This window comes from Papio anubis, chromosome 5 (genome assembly GCF_008728515.1).
Source record: "Papio anubis isolate 15944 chromosome 5, Panubis1.0, whole genome shotgun sequence".
In the NCBI taxonomy this organism is placed as follows: domain Eukaryota; kingdom Metazoa; phylum Chordata; class Mammalia; order Primates; family Cercopithecidae; genus Papio; species Papio anubis.
The window spans coordinates 164474432-164488507 of NC_044980.1; the positions used below are offsets into that span (position 1 = coordinate 164474432).

General features: G+C 39.4%; 1 protein-coding gene across 6 annotated transcripts in view; it reads right to left on the reverse strand.

The window, feature by feature from the left end:
- Nucleotides 1–1246: 1246 nt before the first annotated feature.
- Nucleotides 1247–14076, reverse strand: part of FBXW11 (F-box and WD repeat domain containing 11) — a 140702-nt gene continuing 127872 nt past the window's right edge. For all 6 annotated transcript variants that reach the window (XM_021939955.1, XM_021939952.1, XM_021939950.1 and 3 more), the window contains 5 exons: nt 13213–13331; nt 11104–11214; nt 10054–10132; nt 8615–8801; nt 1247–3797 (listed from right to left, as the gene is read on the reverse strand). In XM_021939955.1, coding sequence (XP_021795647.1) covers nt 8640–8801; nt 10054–10132; nt 11104–11214; nt 13213–13331 — 471 coding nt within the window. In that variant the 3' untranslated portion in view covers nt 1247–3797; nt 8615–8639. The remainder of the gene's footprint in view (nt 3798–8614; nt 8802–10053; nt 10133–11103; nt 11215–13212; nt 13332–14076) is intronic.

Genomic DNA, 14076 nt, shown 5'->3' on the forward strand with positions numbered 1-14076 from the left:
CAGTAATAACTCACATACTCTGAGCAATGAAATCAAACAATTCCTAGAGAAAGGATGAGCAGATGAACACGAAGTTGAAAATAATGAACAATACAATCTCATTTATAGGATTCTACTTTCCAGTTTACCTGGTATACACTATGAAAAAGTTACTTATGACCTGCCCTACCAATCTTTCACATGGCTACACCTAACCAATATAATTTTTAAACTACTGAATTAGTGCATTTGGTGTATGGGGTCCGTCGTCCCAACTGTGGGCTGGTAAACACCTTGAGATGGCCATACACTCAGTCATCCCACAGAGGCTGAGTGAGTGCCTACAAGGTGTTGGATGCAGCTCTGTGCAACGAGCCAGCAGGAGCCCCGATATCTTAGCACCTACAAGACAAGTTCCCGGGGTCTTCCCCAGCTGGAAAAGCACGCTGTGTATAGAAAAGAGGGTATCTATTGAAGGACATGAAAGAAACTGGTTAACCATCATTTGAGGGACTGGGGGTTAAGGGGGAGAGGAAAAATTACTTTTTACTCTTTCTGTGATACGTAAATTGGGTTCTCTTAACCACATGCGTATGACACATTTGAAAAACATTTTCTACAAGAAAAGTGGGTGCGAACAATTACACAGAAATACTCTAATCTCATGCAAAAAGTCCGTATGACCAGTTGGGTTGACTAATGGGGAAAGTTTAGCCTAGCTATCTAACAAACTCAGCTTCCACTCAGTTCTACTGAGTAGCAGAACTTCTGAGTAGAGTCCTACAGATACTAACTGGATTTTTTTCTGCTTCAGTACTCTACCAGTGACACACTTGCACACACAAAACTTTTCATTTCTGATGCTACGGTGGAGAGGGCTGCGAAACTGCTCCTCTCACACCTCTACAGCCCTTCTTCAAGAAGGGGAGGATCCACTCACACCTGAAAGCCACTTGGGACGTCTCAGAGACCATTTTCATGTTGACAGTAACTTGTGAAGCAATTAATTATGTGTGGGAAGCAGATTTTCAGGGGAAGACTTCTTAGCTAGACCTCAGCTAACTCCTGAGATTCAAGCTAGCTTTCGGTAAAAGCCCAAGACAAGGAATTATATCATCATCTACAACATTCTCACAGGCCAAAACCGGTTTGCCTTCAACCTCATTTTACAGAGCAGATGATTCTAAAAATCTATAAAATTTAACTGTATGTCACTGAATTCCTAACAGCACTTAACAGTTTCTTTGAAAAATTTCTTAACAGAACATCAGAGTATTGCAACACTTTATTAAGAGTATTGGCTTTGAATCAGTAGCTGAAGTAACAATTGCATGAAGCCAGATTAGGTGCACTGCGTAATACCCATACTTGATTTATTGACATTACTTAGCAATTTATTGGACAAAAGTCAAACTTTTTTGTTTTTTATTAAGCACATTCCACAGTACAAAGCTGTCATGAATAATATCTGTACAATTTAACAGTTTCAATAGCTGTTCAGACACAAATTTATTTCAAACAGGTAATTGGCAAACATAATTAATTACAAGTTAGAATTAGACTATCCCAGTGCTTTAAAACATTAATATAGCAGTAATTTACATTTGCTCAATTATGGTTAGCAAAATAAAGTCCAGAGGATGGCTGGGAATTACTATAATCCCAGAAAGTCGGAATTCCTTGGGTGCCAAAGTCCCCTGCTATAATTTAGTAGGCACAATTCAAAGGTTGTGTGCATATTCAAAGGCCATGATCTCCCAAGGAACAAAGGGAACTTCTATATTAAACATGCAAAAGCAACAAAAAATCCATTCATTCATTCAGAATTGCCTCCTCCCCTGCCCCCTCCCTTCCCCCTGGGCTTTCCTAACCAGTTTGATATTGAAGCTGGAAGATGAAAAGTGGTCAAAGCTAAATCACTTTCACCACCACCATCAAGCTTACAATATCCACCTTAAGAAGGGGGTTTATTGTTTACACTTTGAGACTCAACCTCTCAAAAACATAAATTAATTTAGTAACATGGGAAGGATTTTTTTTTTTTTTAAAAGAAATACTAAAAAAGCAAAGCCAACTTGATAAACAAATCACATACACACACATTGATCCCCACACCGTTCTCAATGCAAAGGACAAATCAGAGCCCAGGGGCCTTCCCTTTAGTAGTAGAGTGTGCTTCCACGGGAAGAGGCTTCATTTACAGGAGGCTGTTTATTGGTCCTTTAAAATGTTATTGACATTCCTTGATCTTTGGAAACAATGGCAAAGGGCAAATCAAACCTAATGTTGAATAAGGGAGGGAGAAGGAGTGCCAATTGGATGCCAACGTCCTTTCCATGCACTGTCAGGGCAACAGTGCCATTTACACATTTGTGCTGTGTAGTCGGGAGTACTCGGAGCCTTCAGAACCTGCTGGGGCCACAGCAGCAGGTGACACCAGAGATGTCTGGGGTGGGATTCATGGGCTTGAGGTTTTACTCCACTTAGGAATGCCACCCCTCAGCATAGGCCTCTGAACCCACCTGACCTGCCCAGCAGGCTCCAACACACCAGTAGGCCCTGCCAGAACCTTGGCAAGGCCAGGATGCATGAATTCCAGAGCCAAGACAGCCTGTCAACAGGGCCTTCTTCTTTCCCCTTCCCAGGGCCACGACTGCACAGAATAATGATTTTTGACAGTGAAGCCAAATGAATACTATGGGAGGTGACCACTAGTACTCAGGAGTACTTATGAGAAAAAGAATAAGAACAAAAAATGTTTAAGGTACCTCTCTATTGTATAATACATACTCCACAACAAATAAAACATTTTGTGTTAAACTTTAGAAATTACATTTTAAAACAAGATTCTCATTAAAAACACACACAAACCACACACACGCAATGACAACAACAAAATAAAAACACTGTATGAATACTGCAGGAAGGGTTCTAGGTAATCCACATCAACCCTGGTATCAGGTTCTTGAGCCCAGCCCATGGCTAAGTGCGAACACACTCTGTATTAGTGTCTCAAGCACAGGGGGCCCTGACTCCAGCAACTTTGAGGTTAAACTGTTATGTACATTATATCTACATGCGAATACAGTATTTTAAATTAGGAGGCAAGCACACGTATAAAGGTGTTACTCTACCAAATATCAGGAGATGGTTGGGGGACAGAGACCAGCTAATAAAAGAAAAGAGCTATATTACCTGTTGGGAGATAATATAACTGACTTATAGTTCTTTAAATTAAAAGAAATTGGTACAGAAAGGAAGTATAATCCCAAAAATATTACTAAAACAATCCAGAGAAATTTTTCCATTGTCCAACATGTTCCTAATACAACAAGTCAGAATTCATAATGACTTGGACGGTCAAAAGGAGAATGCTAACTTTTCAGAATGAAAGCCCTGGACATTCTGGGTAGGTGTTTGGCACCCAAAATTTCACTGAAGAAGAATGCTGTTTCTTAATATCAAACCAAAGTGCAAAGCAATATAAATTAGAGGCCAAGTCTTCTCTTGACGGTCGATTTACTTCTGTAAAACAGATTCTATGTTCCTTTTCTATGAACAATTTACATTTGAAACATTAGATATTTTCACTGATGAGGGAAGGAAACAGGCTTCTGTTCTACTTGAAGTCAGGGAAGCTAAGGTATCCTTCTCAAAGGAGAGCCAGAATCAGAGGTGAGAAATGTCGGTACTTGAAGAGTTAGGCTGCTTTGCATCTACCCAGCGTCTAGAACCAATTCCAGCTTCATAACTCAGCTGTGAACGAACTCCCTTAGGCATTGGTAGCCATGTAGCCAGTAGTTCAAGACTAGAAAACCCTGAGGAAAGAAATACAAAAACAAAGGGAGTGTTTAGATGAGGATATACACACTACACCCCATCCCCATGCACACAGCTACATGCATAACTTATTAGCATTCACAATAGAAGCTGTAAGTTGTTTTGAGTGTACTACATACCAGGTATCACATTTATTTAAACCTCACAACAATCCCATGAGGAAGAAACTATTATAAACACCCGCTTCACAAATAAGAGAACTAAGGCTCAGAAAGGCTAAGTGTTTAGTTCAAAGAGTCAACAAGTGACAGAGAAGGGATTCAAGGAGTGAGCTGACCCTATAACTTAAGTACTGAGAGTACTGCTCTGAAAAAGTACACATAGAACAAAAGATGCTTCACATTCGATTTTATATTTAGCATAATCTTTATGACATTCAGAACCTACAAGGGGCCCATCTCATATTCTCACGAGAGCCCTCATCGATCACTAGGAAACAAAAATATGCAAAAATTAGCCTTTCTAAAATATTGCTAGTAATCCGAAATGACTTCCTTTTTAATAAGTAAATCATTTGTAAAACAACAGTGTAGGGGGAAAGGTCACTGAATGTTCCATAATTTTCTGACTATGGCTTTGAGTCAGAAACACATTTAAATCCCAATTTCTACATTCATCATGTATGTAAATATGTACACATACGTAAAACAATATTCATGAGAATATTCATATTCACAATATTTATCATTTTTATGTATAATGCAGGCTGACATTTTCTATTCTAAATAAAAGCAAAGTAAAAACTCACTCAGATTATGTCACAATCAATGATGCACTAAACCACTGGCCTAGAAAGTCTAAAGTCACCTTAGGTGGGGTAAAAAAAAAAAAAGGTGAGAGAGACTTTTTAAAGCTTGAATGCTTTTTTTAAAAGGTGATTTTCCCAAAAGGTTGTCAATTTTCATAAAGATCAAGAATCTTAAGTCTTCTCAATGAATTCAAGATTCAATTTCATTTGCTACTTTTTTCCCATTAAGGATATTTAAGGGAACCTGAATTATTTCAAAAACATTAATGCCCTGGGACCAGAAGTGAGCACTCTCAAATGCTGCTGAGGGGAGCATAAACTGACTGAATCTTCTGGAAGGCAAAATGACCTACATATGCACATGTACCCTAGAACTTAAAGTATAATTAAAAAAAAAAAAGTCTTCAAACATGATACCTTTTAACCCAGACTCTCCACACATTTCCAGAATCCCATCCAAAGCTGACAAAGGGTTGGACAAAGATTAGGTTAAAAGAATAATCATAGCATTGTTTTTTATAATCACTAAAAACTGGGGGTTGGGGAGGATAAATGTGTAACAAGAGAGCATATCCAAACAATCTAATATAATTTGGCAATTGGAATAATTTGGACAAATACTGACATTACTAACACGCAAGCATTTCACAATAAAGAAGAAAAACATGTTTAAAAATGTCCGGTTAGTTATAAAGCATCACTTTAAAAAGCCTGAAAGGATCTATAAAAAGGAGTTAGTGGTAAACCATGAGCAGGAGTTTACTTTCTTCTTTTGGCGTATCTACTTTTTCAAATTTCCTAATAATGATCTTATATTGTCTTGTAATAAGAAAAAAAAATAAATTTTGAGCTACTGAATATATAATACAACATACAGCTCTTACATGTTACTTTTTTAACAATGACTCTGTAAATAAATCTATTACTGCATTTGCTGACATGGAGAGACTCTCACCTGATATTTTACGGGTGAATATTTTACTGCAAGGTTAAATCACCATTAGGGTAGTGTTTCTTATTACACATAACACATGGTTATAATTTTTTTCATGTTATAATAAATGAAAAGAATTTGGGGCTGGGCACGGTGGCTCACTCCTGTATTCCCAGCATTTCAGGAGTTCGAGGCAGGCAGATCACTTGAGGCAAGGAGTTCGAGACCAGCCTGGCCAACATGGTGAAACCTCGTCTCCAATAAAAATACAAAAATTAGCTGAGTGTGATGACACATGCCTGTAGCCCCAGCTACTCACAAGGCTGAAGCAAGAGGATCACCTGAGCCTGGGAGGCAGAGGTTGCAGTGAGCCAAAATTGCACCATTGCACACCAGCCTGGGTGACAGAGCAAGACATTGTCTCAAAAGGAAAAAAAAAAAAGAATTTAGAAAAGAGCAGTAAAATCTATAAAGTTGACTGCCAAGGTTGTAATAAAATTGGAGAGACAAGCACATTTGGGGTCTCACTGCTTGTGCTGGGATACAGGGAACCACCAGCTTAAGCAGATAAGATTCTTCCATTGACTTATAATTGATCACAACTAGGCAGCTATTCTGAGGTTTCCATAAAAGGTGGGTAGGAGGAGGGCCTGGAGGAAGTAACACAAGTTTCCTTTCTACCACAGCCAGTAAGAAACAGCATTGGTGAGCCGGGCGCGGTGGCTCACGCCTGTAATCCCAGCACTTTGGGAGGCCGAGGCGGGCGGATCACAAGGTCAGGAGATCGAGACCACGGTGAAACCCCGTCTCTACTAAAAATACAAAAAAAATTAGCCGGGCGCGGTTGTGGGCGCCTGTAGTCCCAGCTACTCGGGAGGCTGAGGCAGGAGAATGGCGGGAACCCGGGAGGCGGAGCTTGCAGTGAGCTGAGATCCGGCCACTGCACTCCAGCCTGGGCGACAGAGCGAGACTCCGTCTCAAAAAAAAAAAAAAAAAAAAAAAAGAAACAGCATTGGTGATCACTGCTTCATCTCTCAACCAAAGGAATCTTGCTCAGGGCACTTGCAGGTAACATATAGATGTTGTCAGTTCATCTACTGTAATACACCGGAAAAAGAAAACCATGATACGGATGTCTTGAATTTTGCCATATGCCTCTTTAAGCCGTTTTTACTTGGGTCCATTCCTCCTTCCCTACGTTTTCTTAGGCTTATTGGGAGGGGAGGTCGGGGGGAGGAGCAATCACTCAAGAGATCCTTGCCTCCTTCCTCTGGAATTCCTATTTTAAGGCTCCATTCAATAATTATAATAATTCTGCCATGTGGATTTTTCAACTGACTTATGAAGAATCTATCCAGAAAGAAAGCAGCAGGGCAGAAGATTATGATCAGGAACAGTCTGAACACACCCGAGACCCGTAACAGCAAATAGGTAAGTGGCTTACAGGTCACTCCTGCAAGGCAGACATAACTAACCACAACCAGTCCTTTGGGGTTCATGGGGTCCCAGAATCCTTCCAAAGGCAACACTCCCACCAGCCACTACTGACCAAACTCAGTGGGCATGAAGAAAACACAAATTATTTGCCATTCCTAATGTAGACCCTTGGTTTACTGCTAATAGATGGAGCAGGGCAAGACCAGAAGTCAGCAAAAAAAAAAAAAAAAAATTCCTTTTTCTGAAAGGGCCATATGGTAAATATTTCAGGCGTTGTAGGCCATAAGGTCTCTGTTGCAACTACTAAGCTCTGCCACTGAAGCACAAAAACAGCCACAGACAACACATAAGGGAATGAGCATGGCTGTGTACCAAAAATCTTTATTTATAAACAATGGAATTTAAATTTCATCTAATTATTGCATGTCATGAAAAAAATATTCTTCTTTTAATTTTTTTAAGCATTTAAAAATGTAAAAACTATTCTTAGCCTGTGGAGACAGGAAAAAAAAAATGGATAAGCAGAGACTAATTAAAAACAAAACAAAACAAAACAAAACAAACAAAAAACAGGTAGTGAGTCTATTTTGGCCCCTGGCTATATATATAGTTTCTTGACCTCTAGGTAAGACCAACTTCCTGGTGGAGTTCTATTTATTGGATCTTGGAATCCTGATGAAAGAGTATCTGAAAAGATGGTAACTTAGTGAATAGTACCAAGAGTTCTCAATCTCTCCATCAAAAAAAATTCCTAATTCTGCACATGGACTTCCTTATACTTTTGAAATTCAATGAACAGGAAAATATGTAATGATAAAAAGCCACTAAGAATTAAGTAATGATTTTAAATAAACACAAATTTCATTAAAATCACAACAGTCTTTATAGACATATATCCATAGTAGTATGATTATGTGTAAACATTTATTCAATCTACAAAGTTTAATGTGTGTAGAATTCACTGGCCCTCAGCAGAACACACAGAGTTGTCAATACTGTTCCTAAGTCATCAGTTCCTAGGACACAGCCAAGTAAGACTTCTCATCTTCCAGACTGAACACTCTTAGTAATAATCAAAGCATTCTGTCATCAATGGTTACAATGACTTTCAGTGTTCCTGTAGCCAGAGTGAAGGACTCTGCTTCTCAGCATATCTGCTGTGTTTCGTGGAAGCAGAATAGGTTTTAGGGGTCTCTCAACAGATGCTCTTCTCTGATCCACCCTTGAGGGAATGACGGTAGTGGGTGGATTGTGGTAGTGGGGAAGACGCGGATTTTGAATGTTTTGTCAGATGATGATTTTTTTTTTTAATAAAAGAACTGAAGGACAGGAAAGAAAGAGAAAAAGAAGTTTCTTGTACCCCAAAATAAAATTCAAGGGATTTTACTGGTGTTAAATTGATTATGACCTTAAAAATCATTTAGGAACACAGTTTTTAAAAACAGGAACCATGTTTATCATCTGCCAATAATGAAAACCCACACAATAGGCAGGATTCCAACTGAAACCTTGTATGGATGTGACTATAGAGATCTAGCCTGATACTTGAACTCTGCAAAAGCTGACACATCTAAGAGACCTTAGTTCCCATCACCAAGGAACCCAAATCACAAAATTCCCCCAAAGGGAAGGTTAATTCAATCAGCAAAATTGGAAGGGGAAGGGACAGTACTCACCTGAAACGGGTGAAAGTGCAGACTGTTATCTAGAGATGTAAGTGTATGTTCTGGAGGGAGAACGGGTCTCATTCTGGGCACTGGGAGGCACATTTAAGAAATCCCAAATCAAAATAGTGTCATCATGGGAGCTGCTGATGATCTGAAACTCATCAAACTGTAGCCGAAACACACGTCCAGAATGTTCCTATGAAATATTAAAAACTTCATGAATAAAATGACATCTTTACAGTCCCTGATATCTCACAATGAGAAATTTGGCAGAAGATGAAAATGAAGCCACTTAAACAGACTTCTTAAATGACTGTACAGAGCTCATTGAACTGTGTCCTTCATCCCAAGAACAAATGCTTTTCTTTCTTTTCCTGCTAGGCCTTTTTTGTTTTTTTTGAGTCAGAGTCTTGCTCAGTCACCCAGGCTGGAGTGCAGTGGCGTGATCTCCGCTCACTGCAAGCTCCGCCTCCGGGGTTCACGTCATTCTCCTGCCTTGGCCTCCCGAGTAGTTGGGACTACAGGCGCCCGCCACCACACCTGGCTAATTTTTTGTATTTTTAGTAGAGATGGGGTTTCACTGTGTTAGCCAGGATGGTCTTGATCTCCTGACCTTGAGATCCGCCCGCCTCGGCCTCCCAAAGTGCTGGGATTACAGGCATGAGTCACTGCGCCCGGCACCCCCTGCTAGGCCTTTTCTTTCATTCAACTTTGTATCTTAGACTCTACCAATATTTCAAAGATCATCTCACAAAGGGCCTTAGAAAAGTAAACAACAATACATAATACCCATTCTTGATGCACTCTAAAAATCCACTGGAAAAACCTAGAATCAGAAGGACAGTTTGTTTAACATGACCAGGATCTACCTCAAACTGCTGCCAGCATCAAAATTCATGGTGAAACATTATAAGGGTTCCCATTAAAATCAAGAAGAAAGAGAGTTCTGCATCTTCCAGTAAATGCAAGAAGTGAAGAAACAGAAATAAAAGATAAAGCTATTAAAAATTTTTTTAAATCTACCGATATTCCCAAATGACTATCTCTTCAAAAATACAACAGTACTTACATATAGCATAAAAATTTATATATAGTATTAAAATGTGCTGTTATTAAAACATAACATAACCACAAGTAGCCATATTAAGAAATCTTCCAAACCTGCAAGAAGGAAATATTGCTTGCCCTATGAGGAAACCAGTCCACCTACAAATCAGGATGCCTGCCTTCATATCTGAAGTTGCATTATGTCTCCCCTTAGAAAAGTGCTCACAGTAATGTAAGCATCAAATATTCTCTGATTTTGGCTAAACAAAATGAACAGTGAAATTCTCTGAAGGCATCTTGTGAGATACACAAGCGCTCCTGTGATACACCTAGACAGGGCTATCTGCAAATGGTCATCCTCCAGCACAGGGAACCAATTCCTGTCTTAAGAGGTCACGTACCACCAATGTGCGCAAACACAATGTGCTCGCTGGGGCTCGAGGGTCAAGAGCAGCTTGCAAGTCCCAGACTTTAATTTTCCTAGAAAGGGAAATGAGATGTGATTAGTGGAAAAATGAACAATTTATATGCTGTCAAACATTTCCTTGACAAAAAGTAGTGCATCTGAACTGCCTATTTATAAAAGCTAATGGGGAACATGCTTATGTTTTTACAAATCATCTGAACCAATTACACTTGACTTCGGAAAAATTAAGAACCAACACATTCTCAGAATTGCTGAAATTTTAAAGAAATATTATTTTAAGGGAGATAAGAAAACAACTTCAGGTTATCTAAATTCAGTTCCGGACCTGATAACCTATGTCACCAAGTTCATTCATCAGGGGACTCTCTAGGGCTGAGGAGGTGCTGCTGACAGAAGCTAGGGCTCTGTGTGAAATTCCAAGGATACCTTTCTCCAAATTAAGCAAATGCTGGAAGTTAGTAATAGGAGTACAAACAGACCAACCAACCCATTTGGGAAGTATATATAAGGTCATCTGGAAATATTTACAGTTGCCATTTGCCCATTTAAAATATAGTGAGGTGTTTTAAAGAGGGTTTGTTCAATTTACCAAAAGGGGAAAAGAAGAAACTTATTATTGAACACATGAACACACACACACAGAGAGAGAAAAAGAACACACATACACAGACACAGAGACAGAGAGACAGAGAGAGAGACAGAGAGAGCGCGCCTGGCTTAATTTAGGGGTAAAGCAAAGAAGTGAGTACACTCACAACCTCAGCTATTGCTGGAGTTTACAACAATGACTCAAAGCATAAGTTTAGAAACCACAGTGACTCTGCCTCTGTCATTTGGGGCAAGATTTAGTTCTTTCTGGGCCTGAGTGTCCTCACCTAAACAACTGGTATAATAATACCTGCCATCCACCACTACACAGAAACCTACCATAGGACCTGGTACATATAGAGTTGCTTAATATACAACATTTCTTTTTCTTGTTGATATAGTTATAGCAGTACATCTGAAAATCTGAAAGACATACCCATCATAGGCCCCACTGACAATCCTCTTGTTATCAAACCGGATGCATCGGACCAATTCTTCATGTCCCTCTAGGACTCTTAAACAGGCACCACATTCAATATCCCAGAGCCTTGAATGAAAAACAGACCTCTGTGAAACAATTTCCCACACACGATTCACACTATCTGTAAGTTTTTTATATCTGTTCCATACAGATACAATTTTTCACTATCTTGGAACTCTTTATTTCTATCTCACTTCCAGTACACACCACACATATAAAGCTATATGTATACATTTATACCATCTGTGTGTTTCCAAGCACTAACCTAGGAGGAAGCCTTACTTTTTATTCTATTTCCTTTTATATGATTTGAAACTATTTTTAATCATGTGTCTGTATTACTATTTAAATAAAATCAACAAACAAGAAACGTCAATTCTATTTAGTTCTTGGGCATTCTCTTGATGTCTGAGTTGATAAAAACCATGTAGACAAATGGTGTAGGAAAGACTTTTCTGGGGAGACAGGGATTGTAGGCAGTAAAGGAGAAAAAGCACAGATGAGACAAGGTGGGAAGGGAGATATCACATACAGCCAGGGGGTAAAGCTTCCGCCCAAGGTAATTCTAGCACAGTGGAGTCCATGAGGACCACTGAGGTTAGAACTGGTGGACCAGCAGCTCTCTCTTGATGAGGCCTGCGGATACCCCTTCCTTGATACTATATGCTGAATACTGGAATTGATGTACAAGGTCAGAGTGGGAGACTGATTAGGTACACGCAGTGTTCTGGCGGAAATATAAACCCATTGACTACACCAAATCTTTTTCTCTGCATATAACTCCATTCTGGAGTTAGAGATCTTTTTTCCTATTATGACTGATTTTCTACCGTATTTGCAGAAAAAAAAATCATAGCTAGTTAGCATGTACAAAATAAAGTGAGCAAATTAATTCTATCATAACTTTTTCTTAGCCTCTCTACCAGTAATTCCTATGATACATCCAAAGATCATTTTATTACAGCTGCCCTTAGCAAATCTTAGTATCCGTGATGACAGCATCTCTAATCTGTGATCAAAGTCATTCAGTACTGCCTCTATGACTCCAAAGCGGTTCTCTTCTATAAGCTGCAGAGTAATACACATTACTATCTTGTAAAACCTCAACAATTCCAGTGAGGAGGTTAAGAACTGTTTACTGATGAAACATTAAGCAATACCACAAAGCGTGATGAATATAAGAGAATCAAGATTTAAGCTCTAAACTAACTTTATGGCATCTTAAAGCCTAAAATGATAAAGCAAACTTAAAGAGCCGTTACAGCTTTTTTGTTATTTGCTTGCCTTTAAAAAAAAAAACTTTGTAATAATCTTAAACCCAATCTTTATTTTGAACGAACATTAGGCAATTTGGTTATAAACACCAAAGTTAAGTTTAGTAAAGCTTATGTAAAGCTACTAGTGTGTGTATTTTTTTTTAATAATCTTGAACCCTATCTTTATTTTGACCAAACATTAGTCAATTTGATTATAAACCAAAGTTAAGTTTAGTCACTTATGTAAAGCCACTAGAGTGTGTTAAGACAGTGGGGAAATGGCACGGGATAATTAAGTAGATATTGAAGGCATGTTCTTAACAAGATACAAAATGTCTAAGGTTAGTTAGATTTATTAGAAAGCAAGGAGGCTGAGGGCTGGGAAGGAAAAATGGAGGTAAACGATCCGGCAGGAATGGATGATTCCATAATGCAGTCTTGGGAGAGAAAAATAAAGTACACTCCCATGTGTTAGGTAGGGAGGTGGGAGCTCACAGGTGAGGGAAATCAGAGCGAGCTGGGCTGCAGCACCCTAGTCTGTTCTGAAGTGCTCTGATATTAAGTGATCCTGGGTGGAGTTGAGGTTAAAAAACTTTATGTACTGGGGGAACACTGGAAGACCACCCAGGGCATACACGGTTTTCCCACTTGAGTATACAGAGCCAAATACATTTCTAAAAGTTACCTAAAGCTTTCTTATCTGAAACATCCCATTTATTCTGAGTTGTTTTGAGCATTAGAACTAGGAGATGAGTCAACAACGTGGCAAGAATCAGCCTGCTCTGTCAGCACACCAACTTCTACCCACCTAATGGTATTATCTGATGATCCACTAACAACCAGCCGATCCCTGTACTGGAGACAGGCAATGCCTCGCTTGTGCCCATTGAGAGTACGGACAAATTCACAGGTGCTCGTGCTCCAGACCTGTATAACAAATTAACAATATTTTAAAGAATGAATGTGGAAAAGTCCTCCCACAATATACCTTTCTTAAAAAGACAGCTTCTGAGAATGACCCAAATATGTGATTATAAAATACAGTGTCCTCTAACTCAAAGTTGGGAGGCTAGAGGGCAGACTAGACAGCATAACATTTTCTTTGGCTGCTGAGTAATAACACTGGAATGAAACACGGAGGGAAGTGAAGTCTCCAGTCGTTGAGATCTTTACAAAGAGAACATCTCCTAGATGGTTTGGATATTCATTTACCTGGAGGAAAGAGTTTGGGCCAGATTTTATGTTTTTACACCAGCTGACATGTCAAACCCAATGAAGCTAATGTAATAAAAAAGCTTCCAGCTGGGTACAGTGGCTCACACCTAATCCTAGCATTTCGGGAGGCTGAGGCGGGAGAATTGCTTGAGCTCAGGAGTTTGAGACCAGCCTGGGCAACGTCGTAAAACCTCATCACTACAAAAAATAAAACTAGCTGGGCGTAGTAGTGTACATCTGTGGTCCCAGCTATTTAGGGGGCTGAGGTGCAAAGATCACTTGAGCCAGCAGGTTGAGGCTGCAGTGAGCCGTGTTAGTGCCACTGTACTCCAGCTTGGGTGACAAAGCGAGACTTTGTCTCAAAAAACAAACAAAAAGTTTCATCTTTCATATCATCCTCTTTTCCAGCATATTTTCTTGAACAGCTCCATTTGTTTTGACACATTACTTCTAATTG